This window comes from Salvia splendens, chromosome 3 (genome assembly GCF_004379255.2).
Source record: "Salvia splendens isolate huo1 chromosome 3, SspV2, whole genome shotgun sequence".
Lineage (NCBI taxonomy): Eukaryota > Viridiplantae > Streptophyta > Magnoliopsida > Lamiales > Lamiaceae > Salvia > Salvia splendens.
Genome location: NC_056034.1, coordinates 22,258,769 through 22,274,945, shown reverse-complemented (window position 1 = coordinate 22,274,945; position 16,177 = coordinate 22,258,769). Strand labels below are relative to the sequence as shown.

The window sequence follows — 16,177 nt, the reverse complement described above, 5'->3', positions numbered from 1 at the left end:
CCTCTTGCGTTTTTTAACCAAACACGCGATAGTCTCTTGCGTGTATACAAAACACGCGTTACTCTCATGCGTGTTTTAATTAAACACGCATCAAGCTCATGCGTGTTTGAATGAATGAAAAATCGACGTTTCTCCCCTCTTCCTTCACTCCCAGCAGCACCTTCTGCACGCCCAACGATGAGACGGCGAATTCATCATCTGTCCGACGAAAATCAAAGTGAATCCGACATCTTGCTGCTCTCATTCCTCTTTTAAGTGTTGTTAGGTAACTTTTTACCCTTAATTTCGATTTTAGTTGGTTATAGATTTACGTAACAATATTACTTAAGAATGTCATTTCAGTCTTAAACATGGTTAGAAAATCTAAAATACTGTTCGTAAACATAATAAAATTCAAGCCTCAAACACGATTCTCAAATATAATATGACTACACAATACGTCCTAAAGTGCACTTTCTTCTATTGTGGTCGGTCTCTCCACAAAGGTGGCATCGAGGAGGAGCTCTTGGCGCATCTTCTTCGCGCTCATCCATTTGGTTGTGTATCCTGCCTCTGTTGTACCGCCCACGTGAATGAAGAAGTAGCCGTGCTGGTGAACATTCCAACGTCCATTCAGGTTCATACCAATAATCTTGGTGTCTCAATGGACGGAACGCAGCTGCATAAAATTGCAACCGTAAGACATGATAATAATGTAAGAATAAGAAGTATCTAAATAACATACCTGCGTACTGGTGAATCCAAACATCTGTATGGTATCGGGAATCAACATGAGTAAAGATGTCATCACTGCGTTCTCTCAGCACCGCAACAGCGTGAGAGCAAGGCATTCTCCAGGTCTACCACTTTCCACATGAGCATCTCTTTTCACGATAATCTACAACATGTATATTATGGCCTCTACCCGGACCTCTGTGATAGGTTAGCACCTCATAAGTTCCACGTGCTATGCTTGTAGTCCTAACATGATGACATCTCCCTCGACGGCCATTCTTCTGAAATAACTTCCAAGCCCACGGTGTCAAAGGCGTCTGACATTGTTTGGCTAGAGTCGTTCAGTTAACAAACCAGTTGATGGTCCGCCAGAATGTAATATCAATGATAGCTCTAAATGGGAGTTCCCTCATAGATACCAGCACATTGTTATAACACATTGTTAACATGTTCACTTGGATCGTGATCTCCCATACAACAATGACGATCAACCCATGAGTTGATAGACCAGCTACCATCGCGTTTCTTAAACGTTGCTTTAACCTTCCAATTACATGGGTATCGTTGCCCAAGGTCCTTGCCTTTTCTTTTCGGACCAAATGGGTCCCTACAAACTGCATGCCATCTTCTTGATTTACTATCCATAACCTCATACATCCGACCTGTTCCCACATGCCATAATGTTACAGCAGTTTTCAACTGCAATTTGCTATCAAATTTGTTCTCACATCTATATGTCTCGGATTATCCCCATCGCAATACCACATATCTTCTTCACCCACTCCATGGTCTTCTGACAAGTAACCTCGGCTGCCTTCACATGGTAATGATCGAAAAAATGGTAACCCTTCAGGCACATAGTCGGGAACAGGTTGCTCCCCACGAACAGATGGTTGTACATAATTCTCAACCATCATATCAAGTGTCTCGTCGTCTGTAGAATCTTCACATGATTCTGCACTATAATCAAGATCACTTGGTTGAGAACCATCGGAACCATCACAATCAGAACCACCTGAACCATCACAATTATCAGAACCATCTGAACCATCACAATTATCAGAACCATCACAATTACCAGAACCATCTGAACCATCATAACCATCACATGTCACATTTGGTATATCTAGTTGTTCATCAACCTCCCTCCCAAATGTGTTGAATTCAAAGCTATGATATTCATCATCTCTCCTAGATGTCCCGACATCAAAACTATGATAATCATCTCTCCTAGACGTTCCAACATCATGATGAGTGATAGGTGGTTCAAATTGCAACGCAGTAGTAACCGGAGTATATTCAATAAAAAGTTAAATTTGACGTGGATTTTCAGCAAACATATACTCCAACAAATTATCATCCACTGGTGTAGCTATATAATTCACCACGCCACTAAAAACCACAGGCCTCCATGTTAAATCAATCGTATGTGCATCCAAATCAATTCCAATTTTTTCACATATCATTAAACTAGCTGATAATAAGATATCTTTTCATTCAATATAATAAATGATTTTGCACAAGGGGGATCATAAGCAACACCCAAACCTGGGAGCTGAATAATTTTCCCATCCCAATATAAACTCACAAACACCATCAAACCTGCAAAATAAGTACGACAAAACATCATATACTCTAAATTCAACATACTTACATAAATATTGCACAAAATTAAATATGAAAATTCAATACCAAGTTCAATGCTTCTATTATATATTTAGTTTACAATGCATACATATAACAACATCAATGGTCTAAATTCAATGTTTTTCTTGTCACACAATGTCAAACCATGAACCCTAAATCTATACCTAACTAACATATAGCAATGATAATTGAAATTAATGGTCAAAAATTACCTAACACCACTTAAAATAGGAATTAGAGCATCAAAATATCGGATTCACTTCAATTTCCGCCGGCTAGAGACGCGTCGCTGAGAGTGAGAGAGTGAGCGAGGTGGAAGTGAAGTTTCTGCCTCCTGGACTGGAACATGTATCCAAGTCAAACACGCGAGAGCGTCACGCGTGTTTAATCAAAGACGCGAGAGCGCCATGCGTGTTTATCAAAGACGTGAGAGACTCACGCTTCTTTCCCATCACTGGAAATGTTTTTTTTTCGGGTACAAATGGCGGATATCATCTCCCATGACGTACATTCGCGGAATTTACCCCTTAAATCCAAGATTTAAACTTTAGAAAATAACAAAAAAAAGTGATAAATAAAATGTCCCCAGCATACCTGTCGGAGAACGGCGAGTCGCGGAGGAGAGGCGGCGAAGCCGCTGCCGGAGCATGCACCTTGAATCACGCCGGACAGCAGCCCCGAGTCAAGCACGACGGCGGAACTTCCGCCGAGACGAGGCATCGACGACGATGATATCGGGAGCAGGGCAGAACGTTGGGCAGCGATGAGGGTGAGAACTTGTGGGAGCCGAGAGAGAAACGGAAGATGATGGTGTACGCATCGGCGGAGCTCCGGGGTTTTGTCGTGACAGCGTGAAACCGCCGGAGAGAAGAAGGGAAGATGAGGGAGGCGCAGCCTTTCATTTCTCAATTAGGGTTTTGGGTTGGAAGTTTTAATTTGGGGATTTGCTTGAAGAAGAAGAGTAAGAGAGAGAGACCGAAACTTGGTGGAAGGAGGGGGTCCTTTTTTTATTTAGGCCGAGGACGTTTTTTTTTATTAATTGGCCCAGTGATGTTTTTTTTTAAAAAAAAAATTTGGGCCACTGCATTTTTAATTGGTTTGGGGCCACTAAGCTTAATTAGTTTGGACCTTACTAATTTAATTTTCATTAGGCATTTAATTCAAGAGAATAAAATTGAGGGTGGACTAATAATAAAATGAATTATAGAATTGGCTGCCAATTAAAAAAATACAAGCATGACTAAAAGTTTAATTTAGTCAATAGGCTTTCCTAATAAAGCCGACTAAATAATGGATAGCCGCTACTTAACTTCATGACGTTAAAATTAAATTTCTGGAATTTAACTACTGATCGCATAATTTAGTAAATTCCCAAATGAATTAAATCGCTTGATTTAATTAATACTTAAGAACTTTCCTATGTATAGGGAAAAGAGAAATAGAAATGATCTCACGTTTAGGAATGCACGCACATTAAATATCTAGCTTCTTAAGCCTAATTTAAGTATACTTATTTTCCTAAAGGGACGTCGTCGCACGTCAAGTAAGACCGAGTCAAGGGACTGTCAATTAAGGAATTGAGCTCCGAGGTGGGCTTTCTTTTCGAAACGTGACTTTATGTGAAAACGTGAATATATTTTCAATATATTATCATGCCACGTTTTGTTTTATGATTACCTATCTGCTTGGCTATGTCAAACATGTTAAATCGAATTCGGGTCCCAGTATGGCCGCAAACCCTACTAGGACTACTGTACACATATGGGGACCGTGTGCTAGCTTTCGAGTTGGCCGGTCCAGTGACCGTCATGGAATGTGGCCACATTCCCGGTTCACACACGTTCAGATATGGTATCTATGTTTATGTGATTGCACAATCAATTTTATGAAATGAACGGAATTTAGTCACTCAGGCCTTTTTAAATAAAAACCCAATGTTCACTCAACTGTGGCTGACAAATTAAATGGAACTTATTTTGGCACAATGCTCACTGAGTATATCAAGTACTTAGCCCTGCATGTTTCTTTTCTAACGTGTAGGTTGAACGTGAATGAGGAGGCGCAGGTGTTGGGAAATGGCCGTTAATAAGTAGCTAGGTAGCCCAAAGTAGTATGTCTTCATACGTACTATTTTGTCTTGGACTCTTCCGCTGCAATAGAACTATGTTCTAGGAACTCATGAATTTGGTCTTGATACTCTGATTTCATTTTGACCGTGTACCCATTCGCCTTCGAAACTATTACCTCGAGTTGATTATTTCCCTTATGTTGAGTTTATGATTGATGAGATTATTTTAGTCACGAAATAGCTACGCTCAGTAGTACTAGAAAGTTATGGTCGTGACATTATTATTATTATTATTATTATTATTATTATTATTATTATTATTATTATTATTATTATTATTATACTCATATTTACAAGCAATACGTAAATTGTTAAGGCACTTTAAAGACTTAAACTCTAAATGATCTAAAATTTTAAAAAATTTCTCCAATAATAAGTGAAGAGTTTTCCTATTTTTAAAATAGTAGTAATGCTTGAGCAAAAGAACTTTATTGCCTTTGAGAGATCTTATTTTTAAAATAATGTTTAGACTTTAGACACTTTATGGACTTTGAAATAGTATAAGTATAACTGATAGTAACACAAATTAAAATAAACTTTTTTGATATTGCAATATGAGACTATGACAAAATTTGGAAGTAAATTACAATTTCCTCTATTGTGACAAAGTTTGAAAGTAAATTAAAAATTTTCTAGTATTAATTAAAATTATAATTCAAATTTAAATTGAATTAAATTTCGCTTATCGGTTATAACCGATAACGACTTGGAGCAAAATATCAAATCGGAACCGACCCGAAAACCGTAAACTTCGGTTATCAGTTAACCGATATTTACCCACCCCTACATCCGCAGGGGTGCTCTTGGGGAAGAGCAACCGCCGTGTTGTCGGCGCGGCGAGTACCATGCTCGCCGCTGTACTCTTGCCGATGGCAGGGACGTGCTCGATAGAAAAAGCACCACCGTGCCGAAGAGCACGCCTACGCGGCGCCTCCTGATTGAGCTCGTTTTTATTCTGTTATTTTTTTTTAAAATTCATAAAAAATAAAAAATAATCCAAAAAAAAGAAAAAAAATATTTTTGGATTCCCAAAATTATAGCCATTTTTAACCATTTTTTAAATTTTTTAAATTTTTTTATAAAAAATTTAACCCTAAATTATCTATAAATATATGAAGTTAATTTTAAAAAAAATTATCTATAAATACCCACATTCATCATCCATTTTTTACATCAAATTATTTCTCATTCATACTTCAATTGTTTTTCGATTATGAATTTAATTATGTAAATTTGAATTTCAAGGATTTTAATTATGTAATTTTTAATTTATTAGTAATTTGTAATAATATTTTGGGTATTTTTAATGCATTTTACAATTGTAGAAATGTTTTGCATGCTTTTGCGTAAAAACGAGAGTATGGACGTGGATGGTTTACCAAATTTATACTCACTTCATTAATTTTTTACAAACTTAATGAAAAGTTAATTCTGAAAAAAAAGAGGGCAATATCTCGTGAACCGTCACATTAACGAGAAGAAGAGAGGAATGGCAAATAGGGGGCCGGCTCCCCGCCTTCCACCAACCCAAAATTTTGAACAAAAAGGCACCCCCTTTTGAATTAACACCTAATTTATTTACAATTTCACTCTCATTAAATAGAAGAGATAAATGTTAAAGACCATTATCGTGAATTCTTCTGAAGAATGTTGATGCATAGCGCAAAAAGCTGGGTTCTTTGGGTTTGGTTTCGGTATAAATAAGGAAAGTTTCAATCTTTTTCAGGAAGGAAAAAGAAAACAAGAGATGGGGATACTGCTTGATGATGCTGTGCTAATTCGGCAGTCGGAGAAAGAAGAAGAGCCCACTGTTATTACCGTTAATTGTCCCGACAAGACCGGCTTGGGTTCTGATCTTTGCCGCATAATTCTCTTCTTTGGCCTCACTCTTGTCCGAACTGGTATGTATGTTTGATTTAATCCTCTCCAAACTCAATTTTATTTATCAACTTCATGTAATTATTTCCAATGATTATAAAAATTGATAAATTTTGTGTTTACTGGATTTGTGGAGATGTATCTACCGATGGAAAATGGTGCTACATAGTGTTGTGGGTGGTGGGCAGACAGAATACACGGTGGGGTTTGTTGAAGAAGAGACTGATGGAGGCTTGCCCTTCCTCTTCCTTGGCTTCTGGAATTCTCTATTATACCCAATTGCAACCTCCTAAGCCTCCTCATGTCTTCCTCTTGAAGTTCTGTTGCCATGACCGACCAGGCCTTTTGCATGGTAAATTCTGCTAAGCTTGATTTTGCCTGTTTATTAGTAATTCTGTTTTTCAATTGGTTTTGTTGTTTTTGTATTGGAAACTATAGGTTTTGTAGTTTGGTTCTACTCCCTCCGTCCACCATTTAAAGAACCCTTTTGACTCAGCACAGGTTTGAGAAATTATTTGACTTTGTGGAGAAAAGTAAAGGGGGAAAGGCACTGGAATGTGGGATCCATTTTTAGTACTAGTTTTATATTGGATTGTGAGTGTAAACAGTTAGTGGAATATGAGGTCCACATACTAAAAGTGTAGTAAAGTAATGGTTCTATAAATTGTGGACAACCCAAAATGGCAAAATAACTCTATAAATGATAGACAGAGGGAGTATATGTTATTTATCTCGGGAGTTTTGAACGATTTATGTGCCTAGTTCTGTTGTAATGTTTGATAGTAAGGTATTCAATCTAAGAATGGTAAAATTTGGAGGGTTTTTTGGCAGATGTGACTGAGGCTCTTTGTGAGCTCGAGTTGACGATAAAGAGAGTGAAGGTGTCGACAACTCCAGATGGGAAAGTGATGGATCTCTTCTTCGTAACAGATGCAAGGTTACCACAATCCTTCTTGCTATGAGTTTTGAAAAGCTTTCACTGTTGTGCCGTCTGCATTATCGATTTTTATTTTAAATATGAATGTGGATTTTTGTCGATAGCATATTATTCCATCTCACAACGGACTTATCAGGGAACTTCTACATACCACGAAGGGAAAGGAGGACACATACGATCATTTAAAAGGCGTTATTGGGGATACCATGATGAGCTGCGAGATAGAAATGGTTGGTCCTGAAATTACTGCCTGTTGTCAAGGAACCTCGTTTCTTTCAGACGCAGTTGCCCAAGGCATGTTCAACGTAGACCAACCTCGAGATGACTCCACTGCCCTTCAATGGCCATCGGTCACCATGGATAACTCATTGAGCCAGTCTCACACTCTTCTCCAACTCGTTTGCCAGGATCACAAAGGTCTCCTGTACGACGTTATGCGGACTTTGAAGGATTATAACATCCAGGTAGATAGTTCGACTGTCCAAATTTCTGCTACCTTACCTTTTTTCCGGAGCTAATGGCCATCTGAATTATTAACCAGATTTCGTATGGACGCATCACCACAAAAGAGAACACAAAGTGTGAGATGGACTTGTTTATCATGCAAGCTGACGGAAAGAAGATAGTTGACCCGAGCAAGCAGGATGGATTGAAATCTCGCCTAGAGATGGAACTGAGTCGTCCTCTCAGAGTATCCTTGATCAGCCGTGGCCCTGATACAGAGCTGCTGGTTGCAAATCCGGTCGAGTTATCAGGAAAAGGTCGCCCCTTGGTATTCTACGACATTACACTGGCTCTCAAGATGCTTGATACGCCAATCTTTTCGGTAATTTCCACTGCTCAGTCCTCATTATCCGTTACTGCTAGTGTGCACGTATCCTTTTTCCAAATTATTTTATTTTTATTGTTTAGATGTCACATTGTATCGCAGAATAAATTGCTTTGTTTAAACTTGGTCCAACATGTCACATTTATAAGAATCCCGCTTGATGTTGATTTTAAATAATCGGTGTAATCCTGCTGGCCTCACAGGCTGAAATCGGGAGGTATGTGATTAGAGACCGGGAGTGGGAAGTTTATCGGGTTTTACTTGATGAAGGGGACCTGGGTTGTGTCTCGAAGGAAAAGGTAGAGGAGACTGTTTGGAAGATGTTGATGAGTTGGAAGTAATCGTAATTCGTCTCGCGGTGTCTTACTCTACTTGGGTGCACGGGTGCTCGATGCAATCTGTATATAGTTCATAATTTGTCAGCGAAGTATGTGTTTTTTTACTCTACAAAATATGTACATATTTGACTATGTACTACTATTGTATTGTAAAGCTAAGCTTTGCAGGCCTTACTTAGCTATGTAACTCATAGTTTAATACAGTTGATGGCTCGATGGGCTTATGAAAAGGTTTTTTAACTTCTGATTTGAGACATGTAACTTTAACAAGTTTCCACATACATGCTACTCCCTTTGTTCCATAAAAAAAACTTTAACAAGTTTCCACATACATGCTACTCCCTTTGTTCCATAAAAAAAGACACTTCTGAGATGATACGAGTTTTAATGTAAAATTGATAAATCAAGTGAAAGGTAATAAGAAAAAGTGATTGAAGTATTATTAGTGGAAAATAGGACGGAGGAGTATATCTGTGCGTGACAACACAGAATCAAGATTTGTGTATATATTTTTTGGTGGACGCTAAAAATATTATGACCAACAGTTCATTTACATCATCATCGTTACAATTGTTCGAGTGTTTTTCGTTTTCTTGCATTGATATTCGGTGTGTGATTAACACGAAATACATAGATGATATATCACATTAGAAATATACAATACCGATTTGTTGAACATTTAAACATGGCTCCAAAATGCACCTAAGATTAGAGTAATGTTTTCATATGTTATGCTTACAATTTCCAATAGATACCAAGTTTGTGCAAAATGCCAGAGACCACACCCCAGAATATGATTTCAGCAAACAATACATACAACAGAGTTCCAACTCTCTCTGATTTCCACACATTGTTGAAAACATGCTCCTGAATCCAATTCACCTGAACCATCACAACACACATTTTCACTCACAAATCCTACATGTAGTTATTTATGAATCAGCTTTACATCACTTACCAGATTGTTATCAGAATCCTTGAAATACCATCCATTCACAAATCCCGCGAAAATTCCCTGAGCTGCCATGACGAACACCAGCATCGCATTCATCCCTATCCATTCCAGGAACAAAAACGGTGTCCGCATTCCCCAAACATCAATCTGCATATGCTTCTTTTTCTCAGGCACAGAGATAAAGATACAAACATACATCCATTGCAGTGATAATATGCAAACTGCATCTTTCCTACAAACTTCAAACTATGATCTGGACCGGTATATTTCAAGATTTGATGTCAACAGATAACAAATAACATTAACAAAAAATGTCAACTCAACATCAATCGGTTGTCAATGTTAACATTTTTTGTTGACGTTAATAACTGACAACAAATTTTGAAATGTAATAGTCTGGATCATAGTTTGGAGTTTGTATTGTACATGAATTTGCATTTAATTACATCTTATTTGTATATCGTAGTATAGTATATACCAGTATGTAGAAGGCAGAGAATATAATCCCTGCTGCACCAGCAGTGAAACAAACATAGCTGAAACTATAGAGCTGCTTGTTGATGGGAATAGCTGAATCACAGTTAAAAAAATTAACTACATTCTTAAAATAACCACCTGTCCTAATGTAATAACCATTACCATCTGTAAAATGAAGAATTAAGGCCACTACTAGCAAAACAACAGCCATACACACCCAATGCTTAAGCCTCTCAGCATGACCCTGCAACCAACACACATTCTCCATCATCAAACAAACCAATACCATAGTGATTTTCTCAATCTTCAATCAACCACCTTAAAATGGATCAGAACATGGCCATAGTGAATCCCAATTGTGCCAGACACGATAGCTGAAATCGAGCTGCATGCAAAATCCAAACATTGATCAAGAATTCAAAAATTCAGAATCATTCACAAGTATTCAGACCTCAACAGCCCTTCGGGTTCAAATGGAGCCCGGCACCAACTAGGCGCGTCCTTGCGCAGTGGACCAGAACTAGGTGAACTGAAAGTGCAAGCCTGTAATACATGGCCAATAAACACAACATAATGTTTTCTCCCTAAATGAATGAAGCATATTAGAATTTGAAAAGGATTAGAACTAACTCTTAACCGCTTCCAAACTGGATCGGAGTAAAGATGATTAATCCCCCAGGCTTGTCTGTCCACATAACCAACTGCATTGCAAGCCGGCCCTAAATGCCCTCTCATCCCACATTTTACCTGTAATATCGTACCTCATTTTCAACATCTTAAGCTAACGTTAAGCTCATTTTCTAGTAAAAGTCATCACAGATTACATAGTATCTTTCTGATTTGTGGTGCTCATGCAGCACGAAACTCCAGTCAGGAACGTAGAGAGAGAACGTCGTAACCATGTAGATAAAAAATGCTGCAAATCCACCCAACCTGAAAACAACAGTTTATTTTTACACAAACCAAATTCTGAATTTTGAAGCCTCAATCAAAATAAGTAGTAAGTACTACTTACCATTGCCACCTATAGGCAGAAAAAATGGATAACCGAGAAGGTTCTAGGGTTGTCGGCCTGATCTTCGTGGTCAGAATTTCTATTAGGGCCACGATGAAGTAGACCAACGCTATCCTCTATATCCATGATCAACAAAATGTGTCAATTAGTCATGTCAAGAATTCAATAATTTTGAACTGTCATTTCCCCACCTGGAGAATGCCACACCATCTGATCACCTTCATATCAACTCCGTATGATAAATCATCCGGTGCGTGAGAATATCCTCCTGTAATGTGCACAAACTCGTGTTGTTTATTCGAAAAAAGGTTATGCAGAACTACTTTCACAAGGAAATCAGTATTATTATTCTATACCTTGCAACAGAATTCCCCAAAACAGAAGCTTCAATGTCCTTAGTATCACCTTCCGAATCGCAAACGAGACCTTCGGAATTCTCTTCAAAAGAATATAATCGTAATTTTAGTAGACGTGTTCAAGCAACTCGAATGAATAAATGATATGAAGAAGGTACCTTGAGGGCAAGAGCAATAGCAACTCCCACAATGAAGAGGAAGAAGGGCATAACGAAGTCTGCCAGAGTGCAGCCATTCCATGGCGAGTGGTCAATGCGTGCGTACGCCCCTCCAGCATCATCTACGAGTATCATCAACTGCAAACACCGTTTCTTAATCAGTTAAAACACAATAGTTAATAAAAGTGCATTGCTTTTCATACCACTATTGTGAGCCCTCTAAAGGCATCCAGCGTCGCAACTCTCTTTCTCTTCACTGGCTGCACCTCAGATGTCGTCTCGCCCTTAGTCTCAGCCTCAATGCTGACATCATGAGCAGCACCTCTCTCTCCCTCAAGCTGTTCATTTTTGCTTGCGAGTTGTGGGCCTGGTCCGAACCCCTCCTCCAACTTGTTTGAGTCCTCCATGAAAATATTCGGTTAGTACAACTTATGTTAGAAGTAATGTACAATGATATATAAGACAAGAGGAGAAGGAAGGGACAACTCTAAATTCAGAGCCGGCCTTAGCTGGGGTCCGACATACATGGATTCAACTCGGACAAAACAAGAGCTGTTGTTACAATGACAGCAACAACAAATCCATATGCATACAAAGATTCCATGCCGTGATCCTCCAATCAAGGTAATACTTTATATTTTTCTAAAATTAAAAGTCTTGAAATCAACCAAATAAGACAATACCTCATTTTTGTCTACATTTTAAAATATGATACTCCACCTTTATGTTGTCCACATTTAGAAAAATCAAAGGACAGGTCTATCTTGATGTCTATTGAATATCTTGAAATGTAACATATGTCTAACAACATACATATTTAACAGTTGAAAATGAGATGTGTCAAAGTCAGCAAGCATCAATGCCCTGTCTCGTTAATAAGAATGTGTAACTATTAAACTATCATGAAAATACGACTGAGTTTATGAGATTTTGAGAGTTTGTGTATAAAAGAAAATTTAGAAGTCAAATACCAGTGAGTTATGAGTTTGTGTTGTATTGATAGAAGGAGAAAAGGAATAAAATACATTCTTAGTGTTTTGTTAGTTGTGGCATTTTTTCTGCACAAGATTTAAGAAAATTATTGATTTTAGCCAAAATATCACAGATCAATTTTGATTAAAAGAAAAATTAAAAATCAAAATTTAGAGCGAAACATGGCCAGCAACGCAGCAGCAAATACACCATGGACCGCGAACGCAGCTGTGTGACTGTCTCATAAAGAAAGAAAACCAAATTTAAACCTCGTTTTAATTTCTAACTACTGCCCCCAAATCACTGCATTTCACTACATCCTTGTATGCCAAGATAAAAAATAAAAAAGATAGCATTGTCTAACCAAATCCGTGGATGTTAATGCTTGGAATGAGTATCCCAGTTTGCAAGAATGGTCTTAAACTTTCAATAACTTTTGTTAGCATAAATAAAAAATTAAGGTTGGATAAATTAGGAATAAATTTAGTGAAGAGCAATGAAGTTGAAATGACATGAATATTTTTAGAATGACAGGGAGGAAAATCACATTTTTGATTCGTCCCAATCATTTGATGCTTAAAATGAGAAAGAGGAATAGAAAAGCATTGAGAATAGTATGAGCAGAGCAAGGCCTCCGGCTCCCGGAATATTGATCGTAGTCCTCGAAAAAGCCTGAATTGGCATCTCCAAAAGAAGTGTCGTTTCCGGCTGTCCACTTGCCCATATTGTTGCGACTACCCCCAAGCACACCCGCATTCATAGTAATTTGGTCAATATATCCTGCAGATTTGGGTTCTATGCTATAGGCCTTCTCATACTTGACCTCCACCCCCTCCCCCGACGCCACAAAGTACGCACCATTCGCCATTATATCGCCTTCACTCCTCCAATTCCATCCCCTCCACTCCTCTTTCGAACTACCCACTCGCTTTGTCACCTGCCAAACAACGCATTATAACTTGTAGGAAGTTGAAACTAAAATATACTATATAATATAACTATCACACATCAGTGTATAAACAGAACTGAAATCACTATATAAGTTTATGTCAGTTACCTCCTTAGCATTCCGATCATAGGGGGCGATGTAGCGATTCCCCTGGCTGTTAATGGTGGGATTCCCGCTCCCGCCAATGGCATACATCTCCCATCTGGTGAAATCATTGTTCACTACATGAATGTACCCTCTCCTGCATCTCGGCATCCTCTGTATCAGCTTCTTCCCGAAGTGGTTGAAAGCGATGGTGACCTGCATCCCGGAGTCGGGGAAGTAGTAATCGCTGTGGCCTAGCAGCATGACCTCGTTGTGGTAGGAGAAGTGGTTGTTGGAAATCCTGATACCCGTGGACCCCATGACGACGTCGATCAGGCCGTCCTTGCAGTGCGAGAGCGAGCAATGGTCGATCCAGATGTCCTTAGCGCCAAAGATGGAGATGCCGTCGCCGTCGGATTTCGTGCGCCAGGGGAGGAGCGTATGTTGGTCTCCCCGGACTGGTGGCAGTGGTGGATGTGGACGTTGTGGATGATGACGTGGCTGATGTACTGGAGGGTGAGGCATCCGCCGCCGGTGATGTGGACGTCGGCGCCGCGGCCGTCGAGGGTCTTGTAGGAGTTGAGGATGAGCTCCTGGGAGAGGTGGATGAGCATGTTGGAGGCGAACACGATCCACAGGGGCTCTGTCTGGATCGCGGCGAAGCGGAGCGTGCCCGGGCAGGGGGTGACGGGGTCGTGGTCGGACGAGTCCGTCACCACGTAGTAGCGCCCGCCTTTGCCGCCCAGGGCGGACTGGCCGAACCCGATGCCGCAGTCGGCCAGGCGCTGGCGGTTCAGCTGCCAGTTCGGGTCGCAGCGCCAGCAGTCGTCGATGGGGTTGCCTGTCAGACAGGAGTTGGATGTGTAGGATAGCATTTCTCGTCTAGAAATTGAAACATTCACTTTCCTGCTTGGAAGCCAATGTTTGTGGATTAGAATTGGTGTGTTTGTGAAATGAGACGAGCATTGGATGCCGCCGCAGTCAACATAAAAATGAAATTATGCCCGTCCTAAATTACATTAAAAATGTTTTTAATGAGTTTTTTTGTTGTAGTACGTGAGGAAAATGAGTTAGTGGAATTACCAAAAATAGTAAAAGTGAAGTTGAACAACTAATAAGGGACGGAACAAAATGGGACACAAAATAGGGGAGTGATGAGTACTCCATTAAAAAATCTCGATCATGAAACATAATGTATACTAAAAATGAAGGGAGAAAGTTAGCATTACTCAAAAACAGGATGGAGAAGGTGGAACACAAATACTCCTTTAATCTCATCACCAACATGAAATTTACCAACAAAATTTCAGACACAAACTGAAAATGTAGGTACTCTGCTAGAAGAAGATACTGAAATTAAAGCAAGAGCTGACCCTGAAAGAAACATAGAAAAATAAAGACTAGAAATAGAAGAGTAAAGTATAGTAGGTTGCCTGTGAACATCTTGAGCGACATGGTCCGGGTTGGGGTGCTGGCAGGGGAGAGTGAGGTTAAACACTACTGCCGAGCCATGCCCGGAAAAAGAGGCCAAAACAAGCAGCACAGACACAAACACAATGTAGCTCAGCATTTCAAGAATCTGCCTCATGCTGCTGCAGCGTTGGTAAAGAATTGAAGGTAGAGTGATGTGAGTGGAGAGAATGAATCTTGCTACGTACACTAGGCTACTTTTTGTTCCTTCTCTATAGTTGTGTGAAAAAGAATCTTTTCAGTTGATATACTAGTATGTTTCAGAAAGTATACCCATTTTGTGTAGGTGAGTGAACCAATTTAGACAAGTTGATTGTTTAGTGCATTTTACGTAAATTTATTGTATCATTCTGGCTTTTGTCAACAACTATAATAATTGCATAAATGAAATAAAAATAGCGCCTTTTGAAATGGAATTATGAGAGAGCCGGCTTTCTATTTATTTATTTATTATTATTATTTTTATCATGTCTTATAATATAAAAGATCTGAATTGAAGAAATTATAACAAATCTTATGGAGTATAAGATTTAAGAACGATATCGCACTATAATTTGTAGACTCTCATATTTTACAATTCAATCAAGCAATTTATTTTAGAACTTTTCGTTGAAAAATCGATCCAAGAAGTAAATAAGTCTTCTTTTACAAAGTTAGTAGTAACATATAGTAAAAGCAATAATAATTTGAGTGACAGAGCGTACCGTTTTTCTCCCTTGGAACCGGATTGGAAGAAAAACACAATTAAAACCAATGTTTTAAAAATCGGACCGGCAAGCGAACCGACGACGTTACTGGTTCACGGTTCAACCGGTCGAACCATCGGTCTAACCGTTTTACTGTTGCAAATATATATAAAAATATATTAAATTTAGTAAATGATTTACAATTAATAATATATCACAAAACATTAAACCTTATAGATAATTAGTGATGTATAAATATAAATAATATTAAAATTTAGTAAATATATTCAGATATATATATATATTTAATATTAGTTAGTCTATATAAAAAATTTAATAATTCATGTATTAAAATAGATAATGTTTATATTAATTTAAGAAAATTTATTTAGTAAAATAATATATAATTAAATACGAATTAAGTACTTATTAATTAGTTTAGATAAGATTATTCATTAATGTCAATAGCTAGGGTATATAAATTAAGTATGTAATATAAAAAATTTATTTATAGTAAATAATGAATCTTATATGGTACTAATAATAATATAGGTGGTAAGTAGAGCATCATTAAAATATAAAAG

At 38.4% G+C, this 16,177-nt stretch overlaps 2 protein-coding genes, 1 long non-coding RNA gene and 1 pseudogene across 6 annotated transcripts; 1 reads left to right on the top strand and 3 right to left on the bottom strand.

The window, feature by feature from the left end:
• Positions 1-306: 306 nt before the first annotated feature.
• Positions 307-3,351, bottom strand: LOC121795480. Of its 3 annotated transcripts, none has more exons than XR_006049474.1 (4): positions 2,574-3,351; positions 2,263-2,316; positions 725-1,729; positions 307-658 (listed from the first exon to the last, which is right to left on the bottom strand). It is a non-coding gene; the product is annotated as an uncharacterized LOC121795480 (long non-coding RNA). The 3 variants fall into 3 exon arrangements; XR_006049473.1 differs by having other exon boundaries at positions 725-2,316; positions 2,574-2,887; positions 2,956-3,351; XR_006049472.1 differs by having other exon boundaries at positions 725-2,316.
• A 2,650-nt stretch (positions 3,352-6,001) lies between these two features.
• On the top strand, positions 6,002-8,715 carry LOC121793376 (ACT domain-containing protein ACR10-like). Its single transcript, XM_042191375.1, has 6 exons — positions 6,002-6,390; positions 6,504-6,719; positions 7,199-7,304; positions 7,441-7,768; positions 7,846-8,130; positions 8,337-8,715. The coding sequence occupies exons 1-6, from the start codon at positions 6,237-6,239 to the stop codon at positions 8,472-8,474; spliced, it is 1,227 nt and encodes a 408-aa protein (XP_042047309.1). The 5' UTR covers positions 6,002-6,236; the 3' UTR covers positions 8,475-8,715.
• Positions 8,716-9,084: 369 nt separating this feature from the next.
• LOC121794155 (heparan-alpha-glucosaminide N-acetyltransferase-like) lies at positions 9,085-11,844 on the bottom strand. Of its 2 annotated transcripts, XM_042192200.1 has the most exons (13): positions 11,636-11,844; positions 11,433-11,570; positions 11,275-11,356; positions 11,110-11,186; positions 10,919-11,034; positions 10,728-10,836; positions 10,534-10,650; positions 10,355-10,446; positions 10,222-10,288; positions 10,066-10,147; positions 9,905-9,996; positions 9,430-9,573; positions 9,085-9,353 (listed from the first exon to the last, which is right to left on the bottom strand). In XM_042192200.1, exons 1-13 carry the CDS (start codon positions 11,837-11,839, stop codon positions 9,207-9,209), a joined length of 1,467 nt encoding a protein of 488 aa, XP_042048134.1. In that variant the 5' UTR covers positions 11,840-11,844; the 3' UTR covers positions 9,085-9,206. The 2 variants fall into 2 exon arrangements, with proteins under 2 accessions (XP_042048134.1, XP_042048133.1); XM_042192199.1 differs by having other exon boundaries at positions 9,905-10,147.
• Positions 11,845-12,875: 1,031 nt separating this feature from the next.
• LOC121793593 lies at positions 12,876-15,165 on the bottom strand (annotated as a pseudogene).
• Positions 15,166-16,177: the final 1,012 nt, after the last annotated feature.

Coding starts and splice junctions, on each gene's coding strand:
- LOC121794155 (XM_042192199.1), bottom strand. CDS start 11,839: ATGGAGGACTCAAACAAGTTGGAGGAGGGGTTCGGACCAGGCCCACAA. Junction 11,357..11,432: donor CTATTGCTCTTGCCCTCAAG/GTACCTTCTTCA, acceptor ATTCTTTTGAAG/AGAATTCCGAAGGTCTCGTT. Junction 10,651..10,727: donor ACAAATCAGAAAGATACTAT/GTAATCTGTGAT, acceptor ACGATATTACAG/GTAAAATGTGGGATGAGAGG.
- LOC121793376 (XM_042191375.1), top strand. CDS start 6,237: ATGGGGATACTGCTTGATGATGCTGTGCTAATTCGGCAGTCGGAGAAA. Junction 6,391..6,503: donor CCTCACTCTTGTCCGAACTG/GTATGTATGTTT, acceptor GGATTTGTGGAG/ATGTATCTACCGATGGAAAA. Junction 8,131..8,336: donor TTGATACGCCAATCTTTTCG/GTAATTTCCACT, acceptor CTGGCCTCACAG/GCTGAAATCGGGAGGTATGT.